The sequence below is a fragment of the Oncorhynchus kisutch genome, linkage group LG26, assembly GCF_002021735.2.
Source record: "Oncorhynchus kisutch isolate 150728-3 linkage group LG26, Okis_V2, whole genome shotgun sequence".
NCBI classification, from domain to species: Eukaryota; Metazoa; Chordata; class Actinopteri; order Salmoniformes; family Salmonidae; genus Oncorhynchus; species Oncorhynchus kisutch.
The window spans coordinates 12,547,408-12,560,520 of record NC_034199.2 but is presented as its reverse complement, the minus strand read 5'-3'; the positions used below and the strand labels follow the sequence as shown (position 1 = coordinate 12,560,520).

Sequence of the window (13,113 nt, the reverse complement as noted above, 5' to 3'; positions counted from 1 at the left end):
ACATCTCATAGTGGTGCTAATTGTGTTAAACTACAATGTGGCCAAATAAATCCACATGTAACCTATGACCCAGGGAGAAAGCTAGGAGAAAGGCATTTTCTAACCATCATGGGGAAGACGATGGCATAATTGGAGGTCTTGATGACCCAGAGCATGACCAGGCAGCTGAGCTGGATGATGGTGAAGAGGTGGACCTTCCTCAGGGGAACGTATCTCAGGTAGATGAAGTCTGGCTGGTGCTTGGCTGGCATGCCAAACAGCTTCAGACGGTCAAAGAACTGATGAGCAATAGAACAAAGGCTTTACATGATAACCTCAGGAGCATTCAATTCAGGCCAACTGTGTGGTGATAAGTCTGCATTTTCTCAAGATGGTCTTTTTGAACTTAGCTTTAGATGTTAGCCAAGTGTGTTAGAACTTAGCCTTTACAAGCCTATTTTGACTGAGTGTGTACATTAAACTTTATCTGAGTGTGCTTCGTGACATCTTACCTGTATCCCTCTGAGCGAAGATGCTCCCATGTACAGGAATACTCCATACAAGACAGGCATGGGAATATACTGAAGGGACGAGAGCAATCATATTATGATTCAGCTATACAAGCATCAGTAAAGACGGGAAACAGTCGAAATACGTGGGATTGAACCACATAAAATGATCTGTTCACTTTGAGGCACTGCAGACTTATACTCTGGGTGCAAAATAAATACAACTTGAGCAAGACAGAGATACTTATATTGCATTCGGAAAGTATTCAGACCCATTGACTTTTTCCACATTTTAATACATTATAGCCTTATTCTAAAATGTATTCATTTTGTTTTCCTCGTCAATCTACACACAATACCCTATAACGACAAAGTGAAAATAGGTTTTTAAAAATGTTTGCAAATGATTAAAAATAAAAAACAGAAATACCTTAAGTATTCAGACCCTTTGCTATGAGAAATTGAGCTCAGGCGCATCCTGTTTCCATTGATCATCCTTGAGATGTTTCCACAACTTGATTGGAGTCCACCTGTGGTCAATTCAATTGATTGGACATGATTTGGAAAAGCACACGCCTGTCTACATAAGGTCCCACAGTTGACAGTGCATGTCAAAGCAAAAACCAAGCCATGAGGTCAAAGGAATTGTCTGTAGAGCTCAGAGACAGGATTGTGTCGAGACACAAATCTAGGGAAAGGTATCAACAAATTTCTGCAGCATTGAAGGTCCCCAAGAAAATAGTGGAACCACCAAGACTCTTCCTAGGGCTTGCGCCCGGTCAAACTGAGCAATCGGGGGAGAAAGGCCTTGGTCAGGGATGTGACCAAAAACCCAATGGTCACTCTGACAGAGCTCCAGAGTTCCTCTGTGAAGATAGGATAACCTTCCAGAAGGACAACCGTCTCTGCAGCACTCCACCAATCAGGCCTTTATGGTAGAATGGCCAGACGGAAGCCACACCTCAGTAAAAGGCACACGAGAGCCCGCTTGGAGTTTGCCAAAAGGCACCTAAAGGACTCTTAGACCATGAGAAACAAGATTATCTGGTCTGATGAAACCAATATTAAACTCTTTTGCCTGAATGCCAAGCGTCCGGAGGAAACCTGGCACCATCCCTACGGTGAAGCATGGTGGTGTCAGCATCATGCTGTGGGTATGTTTTTCAGTGGGAGTGACTGGGAGACTAGTCAGGATCGAGAGAAAGCTGAACGGAGCAAAGTACAGAGAGATCCTTGATGAAAACCTTCTCAAGAGTGCTTAGGACCTCAGACTGGGGCGAAGGTTCACCTTCCAACAGGACAACGACCCTAAGCACAAAGCCAAGACAATGCAGCAGTGGTTTCAGGACATGTTTCTGAATGTCCTTGAGTGGCCCAGCCAGAGCCTGGACTTAAACCTAATCTCTGGAGAGACCTGAAAATAGCTGTGCAGCGACGCTCCCCATCCATAGATTGATGAGGGGGGAAAAGGATTTCATCAATCTTAGAATAAGTCTGTAACGTAACAAAATGTGGAAACGTGAAGGAGTCTGAATACTTTCCGAATGCACTGTATATTACACTGTGATAGGAAAAGCCTTTGGACAGCCCGGAGGCTAGGGCCAAAACAATATGAGCTCAGAGAAGCTATCTGACCTTGAGCACAGAGGTCATGAAGACGGAGCAGCCCATGAGCAGGAAGATCATGAGGCCGGTGAAGCGCTGCTCCCGGATGCCCAGGAATTTGGGCTGTTCCCCGGGGGCCGAGCACTCCGACTCCAGCTTCAGACTGTTGACGTGGGAGATGGAGAGCACGGTGGCAGCCACGAACCAGGGCAGCCCCATGATGGAGCACACCCCCAGCATGATGCCCACCACAAACAGATCCAGATGGTACCCACAGCCTTTCTGTGGGAATTGATAGACAATACAGCACAACTGAGAATGCACTACTCAATACTTAGGAATGGCAACACTTTCAAATGGAATGTTTCAAGAAATGATGTTTACAGAAGTGCTCCACTGTCAAAATGTTGACTACTCTGATTTAAATGATTTATGATAAAAAAAAAAAAAGACTTCTGAAGGGGGCTTCTTTAATCCATGTCAACAACCAGTACCAAACAGGTAACGGTCAGGCTATGGTATACAAAGCCTCCCAGATGATCTGAGCCTCCCCATTCCAGTAGCCTACTGCACGGTTTCCCAAACTCGGTCCTGGGGTGCACCTTTTGGTGTTTGGCCCTAGCACTACACAGCTGATTCAAATAATCAAAGCTTGATAATGAGTTTGGTTATTTGAATCAGCTGTGTGGTGCTCGGGCAAGGGCCGACTTTGGGAAGCACTGGTCTACAGTACCTTTAGTTTGTGCTCCTTCCTGTTGATGATGACCGCGGTGATCTGCTGGTCCATGAAGATGAGGATGGTGCAGAGCAGAGCAGGGATCACTGTCACTAAGGTGGTCCACCAAGGGTTTCCGCCTAACGGGCTGATCAACCAACCACGGTCATCTCTGGTCGGCTGCAAGGATTTAGGTTCTTGGTAAATATTGCATCGACATAGCATGGCGACTGTCCATAGTGTAGAGTATCTTGAGTTAAAAATGTGGAATCACATGGTAATATCTTGTTATCTACCTCACCTTAAACACGCTGGGGACTTTTAGTTTTGGAGACGGGACCCCTAAGACATAGTCCACCAGGACCATGGTAAAGATGGTGATGAACACAGCAAAGTCACTGATGACGGCTCTCAACTGTGCAAGAGAGGGGTGCATGTCAACTGTCTGGTTTTAGCACGGGGGAAAAAATCTATATTATTGTTCAACATCAAACTACTATGTCAATCACAGATTGCACAGGTAAATCAAACACAGAGCACCTTGGTGTTGATTCAATTCTCACATGGGCCACACATTTGGCTTGAAGAAAAAACTGTGTTTCTGTGCTCAGACAACGGGAGAAAAAGTGCTGCCTGAAACCATAATAGAATCCAAAGGAAGTGGTGGAGGCGGACACTTCTCCATTAGAAACTCCGACAGTATTCTCATATGACCACTGGAGTGCTCCACTGCACCATAAAACTCAGGAGCATGACAGAAACCCTGTCTGCAGTCGACAAACACATAACAGATACAAATGAGTGGGATTACAGCAGGAACTGGGTCTGCTGCCTTACCTTGGTGGGGAAGTAACGGCTGAACTTGAACTCTTTGAGGAAAGCCGACATGAAGACAGTGGAGAAGAAGAGAACGACAGACCAGAAGAGAACATCTGGAATGTAGGGTCCATGAGGGCCACAGGCGGTGCCCACAAACTCCCCTCGCCTCTTTATGCAGTCCTGCAATAACAGGTGGTCATTCAAAACATCCTGTATTACAGGGTTGGGGTCAATTCCATTTCAAATCAGTCAATTTACACGGACAAGGGGACTGAGTGTATAGGGAATGTTGTTCCAAATGTGACTATTAAAACCTACCCAAACCAGAAACCGTGGATAGATGGCAGCATTCCCGCGAAAAACTGAAAGCGTGAACCATCGCATTTAATCATGGCAAGGTGACTGGGAATATGGTTGAATACAAACAGTGTAGATATTCCCTCCGTTAGGCAGTCAAACAGGCAAAACATCAGTACAGAGACAAAGTGGAGTCGCAATTCAATTGCTCAGACATGAGACGTATGTGGCAGGGTCTACAGACAATCACGGATTACAAAGGGAAAACCAGCCAAGTCGCGGACACCGACGTCTTGCTCCCAGACAAGCTAACCACCTTCTTTGCCCGTTTTGAGGATAACACAGTGTCACCGACGCAGATCGCTCCCAAGGACTGTGGGCTCTCGTTCTCCGTGACCGAAGTGAGAGACATTTAAGCGTGTTAACCCGGCCCAGACGGCATCCCCAGCCACGTCCTCAGGGCATGCGCAAACCAGCTGGTCGGAGTGTTAATGGACATATTCAAAACATCCCCGGGGGCACACTTCCTGCCCTCCGGGACATCTACAGCACCAGTTGTCACAGGAAGGCCAAAAAGATAATCAAGGACACCAACCACCCGAGCCATGGCCTGTTCGTCCCGCTATCATCCAGAAGGCGAGGTCATTACAGGTGCATCAAAGCTGGGACCGAGAGAGTGAAAAACAGCTTCTATTCCAAGGCCTTTAGACTGGTAACTAACCATCACTAGCCGGCTACCACCCGACTACTCAACCCTGCACCTTAGAGGCTGCTGCCCTATATGCAATTGAAGTCGGAAGTTTACATACATTTAGGTTGGAGTCATTAAAACTCGTTTTTCAAACACTCAACAAATTTCTTGTAAACAAACTATAGTTTTGGCAAGTAAGTTAGGACATCTACTTTGTGCATGACACAAGTCATTTTTCCAACAATTGTTTACATACAGATTATTTCACATAATTCACTGTATCACAATTCCAGTGGGTCAGAAGTTGACGTACACTAAGTTGACTGTGCCTTTAAACAGCTTGGAAAACTCCAGAAAATTATGTCATGGCTTTAGAAGCTTCTGATAGGCTAATTGACATCATTTGAGTCAATTGGAGCTGTACCTGTGGATGTATTTCAAGGCCTTCCTTCAAACTCTGTGCCTCTTTGCTTGACATCATGGGACAATCAAAAGAAATCAGCCAAGACCGAAGAAAAATAAATGTAGACCTCCACAAGTCTGGTTCATCTTTGGGAGCAATTTCCAAATGCCTGAAGGCACCATATTCATCTGTACAAACAATAGTACGAAAGTAAAAACAGCATGGGACCACGCAGCCATCATACCGCTCAGGAAGGAGATGCATTCTATGTCCTAGAGATGAACGTACTTTGCTACAAAATGTGTAAATCAATCCCAGAATAACAGCAAAGGACCTTGTGAAGATGCTGGAGGAAATAGGTACAAAGGTATCTATATCCACAGTAAAACGAGTCTTATATCGACATAACCTGAAAGGCCGCTCAGCAAGGAAGAAGCCACTGCTCCAAACCCACCATTCAAAAGCCAGATTACGGTTTGCAACTACACATGGGGACAAAGATTGTACTTTTTGGAGAAATGTCCTCTGGTCTGATGAAACAAAAATAGGACTCTTTGGCCATGAAGATCATTGTTATGTTTGGCGGAAAAAGGGGGAGGCTTGCAAGCCGAAGAACACCATCCCAACCGTGAAGCACGGGGGTGGCAGCATCATGTTGTGGGGGTACTTTGCAACAGGAGGGACTGGTGCACTTCACAAAATAGATGGCATCATGAGGAAGTAAAATTATGTGGATATATTAAAGCCACATCTCAAGACATCAGTCAGGAAGTTAAAGCTTTGTCGCAAATGGCAAAATGGCTTAAGGACAACAAAGTCAAGGTATTGGAGTGGCCATCACAATGCCCTGACCTCAATCCTATAGAACATTTGTGTGCAGAACTGAAAAAGCGTGTGCGAGCAATGAGACCTACAAACCTGACTCAGTTACACCAGCTCTGTCAGGAGGAATGGACCAAAATTCACCCAATTTATTGTGGGAAGCTTGTGGAAGGCTACCCGAAATGTTTGACCCAAGTTAAACAATTTAAAGACAATGCTACCAAATAATAATTGAGTGTATGTAAACTTCTGACCCACTGGGAATGTAATGAAAGAAAAAAAAGCTGAAATAAATCATTCTCTCTACTATTATTCTGACATTTCACATTCTTAAAATAAAGTGGTTATCCTAACTGACCTAAAACATGGGAATTTTTACTAGGATTAAATTACAGGAATTGTGAAAAACTGAGTTTAAATGTATTTGGCTAAGGTGTATGTAAACTTCCAACTTCAACTGTACATGGACATGGAATAACTGGCCACTTTAATAATGGAACCCTCGTCCCTTTAGTAATGTTTTCATACTGCTTTACTCATCTCATATGTATATACTGTATTCTATTCTACTGTATTTTAGTCAATGCCACTCCGACATATTAAAATAACATGAAATTGATTAGAAATACAGTGTAGTCATTGTTAATGTAGTAAATGACTATTGTAGCTGGAAACGGCAGATTTTTTATGGAATATCTACATAAGCGTACAGAGTCCCATTATCAGCAACCATCACTCCTGTGTTTCAATGGCACGTTGTGTTAGCTAATCCAAGTTTATCATTTTAAAAGGCTTATTGATCATTAGAAAAACCCTTTTGCAATTATGTTAGCACAGCTGAAAACTGTTGTTCTGATTAAAGAAGCAATAAAACTGGCCTTTAGACTTTAGAGTATCTGGAGCATCAGCATTTGTGGGTTAGATTACAGGCTCAAAATGGCTAGAAACAAATAACTTTCTTCTGAAACTCATCAGTCTATTCTATGCGAGAAATTGCCCAGAAACTGAAGATCTCATACAACGCTGTGTACTACCCCTTCACAGAACAGCACAAACGGGCTCTAACCAGAATAGAAAGAGGAGTGGGAGGCCCTGGGGCACAACTGAGCAAGAGGACAAGTACATTAGAGAGTCTAGTTTGAGAAACAGATGCCTCAACTGGCAGCATCATTAAATAGCACCCGCAAATTAACACCAGTCTCAACGTCAACAGTGAAGAGGCGACTCCGGGATGCTGGCCTTCTAGGCAGTTGCAAAGAAAAAGACACATCTCAGACTGGCCAATAAAATGAAAAGATTAAGATGGGCAAAAGAACACAGACACTGGACAGAGGAACTCTGCCTAGAAGGCCAGCATCCAGGAGTCGCCTCTTCACTGTTGACGTTGAGACTGGTGTTTTGCAGGTACTATTTAATGAAGCTGCCATAGAGGACCTGTGAGGCGTCTGTTTCTCAAACTAGACACCCTAATGTACTTGTCCTCTTGCTCAGTTGTGCACCAGGGAGCACTGTTGGAGCTAGGAACACAAGCATTTCGCTATATCCGCAATAACATGTGCTAAATATGTGTATGTGACCAATACAATTTGATTTGAATGAACTGAAATTACAATTTAAAAAAATTCTCAGAGCATTTAAGGGAATTGGAATTGGAACATCCTACGTTTAAATGGAATTGACCCCAGGGTCCTGCTGGGATAAGAGCATGCTTGTCCACAAAAAAGTTAAATTAATACTAAAAATGTGTTTTCATGATTTGTCATGGGGTAATCCAGAGTAATCCAGCCCACATGTCCTTAATCTCCTGCACTGGGCCAGCTCCATCTGAGAGAGCCTGCCACTTTGTGTGGAACAACCTAAATGTGCTCTTTTTTGGTATCTACCATCATGCTGGGGGTGTGCTGCTTAAACAAAAATACAATACAACATTTCCTTTTGTGTGTAGAGTAAAACATTTATCCTCAACATGTGACAAAACCACAAGACTAACCATGGGTTCTATTTACAGTATCCATCATCTTCCTAATTTTGCTTGATCCTATCAACAAATTATGCCACACCCTCTCATACACTACCTTGACCTCAAGTGCCTCCCAATAGATCTCCGAAGCAGTAATGTTGTTCTGCTCCCAGTACCGTAGGGTGGCATTACTGGGATCCGGAGGTTCAACACATGAACACCTATGGAAACAACAGAACACTTCACCATCAAATCCCTTACCGATCACAATCATCTCAAATGCTATGCAGGACTTCTTTCAAACACAAATTAAGATGTTGCTGTCATTCTGAACTCTAAGGGATGGTTTGCTTGACACAGATTATGCCTAGTTCTGGATTAAGATGCCGTTTAAGAGGCCAAGAAGATGATCAAGGACCTCAGCGAACCGAGACGGTCTGTTCACTCTACCTTCTAGCAGAAAGAGATGGTACAGATGCATCAAAGAGAGACTGAATAACCACTATAACAGCTTCTACCTTCAGGCCATCCCTAGCCACCTGGGAATCTGCCCTGCAGTTTGAGACTAATGTGCCATGTACTGTATATAGAGAGTCATTGAACGCTGGTCACCTAATATTCTGTTTATATACTGTTGTTTACTCACTGTGTAATTATACTGTATTCTCGACATAGCCCATCCTAATATACCTACTACTGTACATACCAATTTATATCCAAATGATATACTGTCTATACACACCACGTATTTATATTCTGCTTCTGACACATGCTCACTCTAATATACAGTATCTACAGTATCTTCTCAGGATTATTAATTGGACCCGTTCAGTCAATTTTTTATTTCATTTTTCATTTTTTTTCCATTTTGTAAAGAAATATTGAGAGACATTCTATTGCACTGTTGGAGTTAGTACCACAAGCATTTTCGCTGCACCTGCTATAACACCTGCAAATCGGTGTACGCAATCAATAAATGTTGATTTGATTTGATTCAATGGAGTGAGTGCACACTTACGAGTATCGTGTGAGTTTGTCCAGGTTGTTGTTCATGTTGATGGGGTAGTGTTCCCCCAGGTGGATGAGCTTCTCCAAGGCCTCGTAGATGAAGATGATGCAGATGAGCGAGGCGAAGGCCTCCTCTGTGAATCGTGTGATGTAACAGACCAGGGAGCTGGCATCTGTGGCCACCAGGAGCAGACAGAGGAATGCTGTCCACAGCCCTATACAGGTTCTCAGTGAGAGGTAGGATAATCCATACTCCCTGAGGACAGAGTGCAAAACATCCCTTTTATTTTATATTTGTAAATGTAATCTTATTTATTCAGGAAGTCCCAAAAAGGGCAGCTCAATTAAAAAACACATAGATCCTTCACAGTACAGTGCATGCACAGCACCGGAAGAAAAATCACTGACACTGCAGCACTAACATTTCGTATATTATATGACAACATATGAGGTTTTAACATCCTCTCTGATGTATCTGCAGGATATGGGATCTGAGGTTGTCATTACCACAATGGTATTTTAATACTACTTAAAGCCGTATAGAACATTAAAACAAATGATCAATGTACTGTGGCAGTACTGTATATGACATCCGGTCAACCTCCATCAGTATGTGACCTTAACTATTGTTATAGGGACGGATGATCATCATGCAATCAAATCGCACATTATCAGATGTGGTGGCAGAATTTGGGGTGAGCTGTTGTAACTTCTCACAGGATATGTTCTGTGTTGGACTGTGATGTCATGCCTTTCACAGACTCCTGGTATGTCTCCACCCTAACACAAAGCCATTGTGTTCCAGGACTGTTGCTTGTATTGAAAGAGGTGTTGGGTAACAATATGATTGTATTATCACCTCCCACTATATAAGGGGCATGTAACCATTTATTATTTGAGTTCTTCCCTGTGAAATCAGAGGTGGATCTCCCTTCCAGCTCCTTGTATTAAAAATGTTTCTATGATATCATTATATTATATTATATCTCTGCCTTAATCTTTGGATCGAATTTTCCACAACACAGAGATGTGAGTACAGAAATGGCCTGAGTGCTATCGACAATACATAGAGATCATTAATCATGTGGGCCCATAGCGTTATACTACTGTATATATAATTATAACTATATATAACAATACAACTATACTGTTGTCAACAAACTTACTTGCAGAATTTGTACAATATCTTCTCAAACACCAGCACAGGCCCTGTGCTGCCCAATATGGTGAGTGGCTGGCCAGCAAAGAGGGAATAGGCTATTCCTGTCATTGAGGCGCCAAACAGTGATTCAATTGCACTCTGAGGGACACAAAGAAACATACACTGTAAACCCCAAGGCATTTTTAACTCAAATACTTCTAATAAGTTGTACTCAAACTCAAAGAAGTCACACCAACTACATAAAAAAAAAAACGTATAATTTTTTTTTTTTAATCCCAGCATGCGCTTTTGCAGGTTGATTTTATGCAATTGTTTTTAACATCTGCATTTTTGCATGTACCTTGAGTGATTGATTGATTAAATATTTAGATTGACTAATATTTTTTGGAAACTTATCCGATCATTGAATTTTTACATCCCGTTACTGAAATGGTTGCTCCAGTTTAAATGGCTTTTGATAGTTTCCCCACCACAGTTCTTGACCCTGGCAGTCATTCTGAATGCTGGTTACGGGTGAATACAAATGTAAACTGTTGGATAGCCGAATGCTGGCTAGGTTCCAATAGGAATTACACATCACTTTGCAAGCCAACAGAATGTGATTTACAGTGAGGGTTGCAAAATGTCCCAGGGTTTTCCAGAACACCTGGTTGGAAGATAGAAAAAATACTTGGGAAAGCTTGTGGAATTTTGCAACCCTACTTGCAGGACTGATGTGCCCATGTGGGGGCGTTGGATTTAAGTATACCTTACAACAATAAACAAAAAATGCATTTGTGTTACTTATATGGAGGTAGTACTGCTCACTTCAGCTATTTAATCTTCTTAACTCTTTTTTTTTTTTAGGTAATTGGTTTCCTCAAAATGTTTGAGCAGACAGAATTGGTTTTACAGCGTAGATAACATTTATGAGCAAGAGAAATCTCTCAATAAATGTCAAAGACGTTTATTATTCTATTACTGTGTACTTGATCGGGATGGGCTGCATCCTAAATGGAATGCTATTCCCTATATAGTGCATTACTTTTGACCAGGTCACAAAAGTAGTGCACTATGTAAGGAATAGAGGGAGCCATTTGGGATGAAACCCATGGTGTCTTACTATGCGTCCTTCTGTTGCCTCTCCCAGTAAACCGCCGAACGTGATGACAGGTGACATGCAAGCACAGTACAGGAAGAGGAAGGAGGCCAAGCACTGCAGGCTGAGACCGTCTGTGTAGTCGGACAGGTAGTGGGGCGCCTTGCGTTTGATGTCCATCAAGAGACCACCAAATAATCTGTAAACATAATGATAAAATAAGCCATTTAGCAGACGCTTTCATCCAAAATGACTAATATTATTGTGTGCGTACACGTTTAGGTGGCTCCAGCAGGAGTCGAAACCCACCATCCTGGTTTTGCAAGCTCCATGCTCTATATACTAAGACACAGAACACCTACTGTATATCTAATACCAGCACAGGTAAAATGATTTTATTTTATATAATGGTCCTTCATTTAATCTCTTGTGATGCTCACATTGAAACTAACCTCCTTACAACTGCCTGCATTTCAAATCCACATCCAACCGCACAGGTAATCTGCTGTCTTGTGGTGAAGTGTGGATTTTGCAGTTGGAGCCTTTTTATACAATTTAAAAAAAAACTTGATGTACTCCTCACACTACTTAATGAGCATGAAATACTGTAGAGAGAGTAATGAGGATGACTTAGCATGAGCTCATGCGGAAGAATATAGACCAGGCATTTGGGAACCCATCAATAGGTTGCTACACTCTGAGGTTGCAAATTGTACTTAAATTGGTACAAACGCTTGTCACTATAGTTGTACACTATAAGGTACATCAATTGTACTATTAGTTATAGGTACATAATTGTACCCTTATAGGCCATGCTCAAACTTGAATTAACAGACTATAGGCACATTTTCCCTTCACGGGTGGCAAAAATAACTAACTGAAAGCCACTCCCCCTCTAAGCCACACCTCCAATAATTATACCTTTCTATTCAAAATGTTGTGTACACAAATGTACCATTATACTAGATTGTCTTCACATATACCCTTAAAGGTACCGGACAGTACCATGTGAGATCATATGTGTACCTCTGTAAGTACATTATGTGTATTTTGATCTTTTGTACCCCATGGAACAATACTGTACCCTAATCGTACCTTTATTCTGAGAGCGTATGGCAACCATTGCATGACTTTGATCCGTAGATGTTGTTCAAAAAAATAGGTGAAAAACCTGGTTACTTTGAATCGATCGTTATTTCTTAATACACAACCACGACCACATACACTCACACTCTCTGAGCACCAGGCTGCCCCGCCTCACCTACCGTCCTGTCCGCTGCAGCTCCGGACCACCATGTCCCTCGTGCTCCTCTTCATCACCTAGGTCTGTGCCGGTCTGTGCTGCAATCCTCCTCTTCTCCTGTTATTCAAAGCACACTTATCTGTTATTTCTTTCATTTTTTTGTTGAATGAAAGAAAAATGCTGTGATTTGAATGTCTGCTGATGACAGACTTGGTAAAGAAAAGGCTTCAACTTACCTGAGACGGCACATTTTTTGGTGGCTCTATTCGTATAGAAGGATCCCACTCCCCTGGTGGCAGGACAGTAACTTGGTCCAGGAACTCATCGATTCCAGCAATCAGATCATTGCGGTCCTTCGCTTTGTAGGCAACATCATGGAAAACCTTGGAACGAAGAACAAGAATAAATTCAGTCATGAATTGACATGTTAATTCAGTCATGCCCAACAGCTATGTTCATTATCGGAGAGGCTGTCTTACCTCGTCTGTCATTAGTGTTGCGATGGATCTGCCAATCTCATGGTACTGTGGCCCTTTCCCAAGAGGCCCTAGTAGGATGAACAAGAACCTAAAAAAACAGAGCGGTGTAGAGACAGTTGAGGGTCAGCCCAAAAAGGACTAAGGAGGGCATAATGTTAGTCATAGACAGAAGACCATAGTTACAGATTTATAGAAGGTAGGGTTGTGAAATTCCCGTAACTTTAAAAAATAATCCCAGGCTTCCAGAAATCCTGGTTGGAGGATTCCCGGATGTCCTGCTTATTTTCTCCTGATTCCAGGAATATTCCATCCGGGATTTCAAGAAATCCTGGGAATTTTGGGA

General features: G+C 42.5%; 1 protein-coding gene across 4 annotated transcripts in view; it reads right to left on the bottom strand.

The window, feature by feature from the left end:
- Positions 1–13,113, bottom strand: part of LOC109870837 (sodium-driven chloride bicarbonate exchanger) — a 54,592-nt gene that overhangs the window by 5,494 nt on the left and 35,985 nt on the right. For all 4 annotated transcript variants that reach the window (XR_002252223.2, XM_031805898.1, XM_031805897.1 and 1 more), the window contains exons 9-21: positions 12,771–12,858; positions 12,528–12,674; positions 12,314–12,408; positions 11,073–11,247; positions 9,975–10,108; positions 8,819–9,064; positions 7,916–8,021; positions 3,646–3,807; positions 3,110–3,223; positions 2,827–2,988; positions 2,124–2,375; positions 492–560; positions 105–278 (exon numbers count right to left, since the gene is read on the bottom strand). Coding sequence is in view for 3 of the 4 variants with exons in the window: in XM_031805898.1 (XP_031661758.1) it covers positions 105–278; positions 492–560; positions 2,124–2,375; positions 2,827–2,988; positions 3,110–3,223; positions 3,646–3,807; positions 7,916–8,021; positions 8,819–9,064; positions 9,975–10,108; positions 11,073–11,247; positions 12,314–12,408; positions 12,528–12,674; positions 12,771–12,858 (1,924 nt within the window). In the remaining variant the exon portion in view is untranslated. The remainder of the gene's footprint in view (positions 1–104; positions 279–491; positions 561–2,123; positions 2,376–2,826; positions 2,989–3,109; positions 3,224–3,645; positions 3,808–7,915; positions 8,022–8,818; positions 9,065–9,974; positions 10,109–11,072; positions 11,248–12,313; positions 12,409–12,527; positions 12,675–12,770; positions 12,859–13,113) is intronic.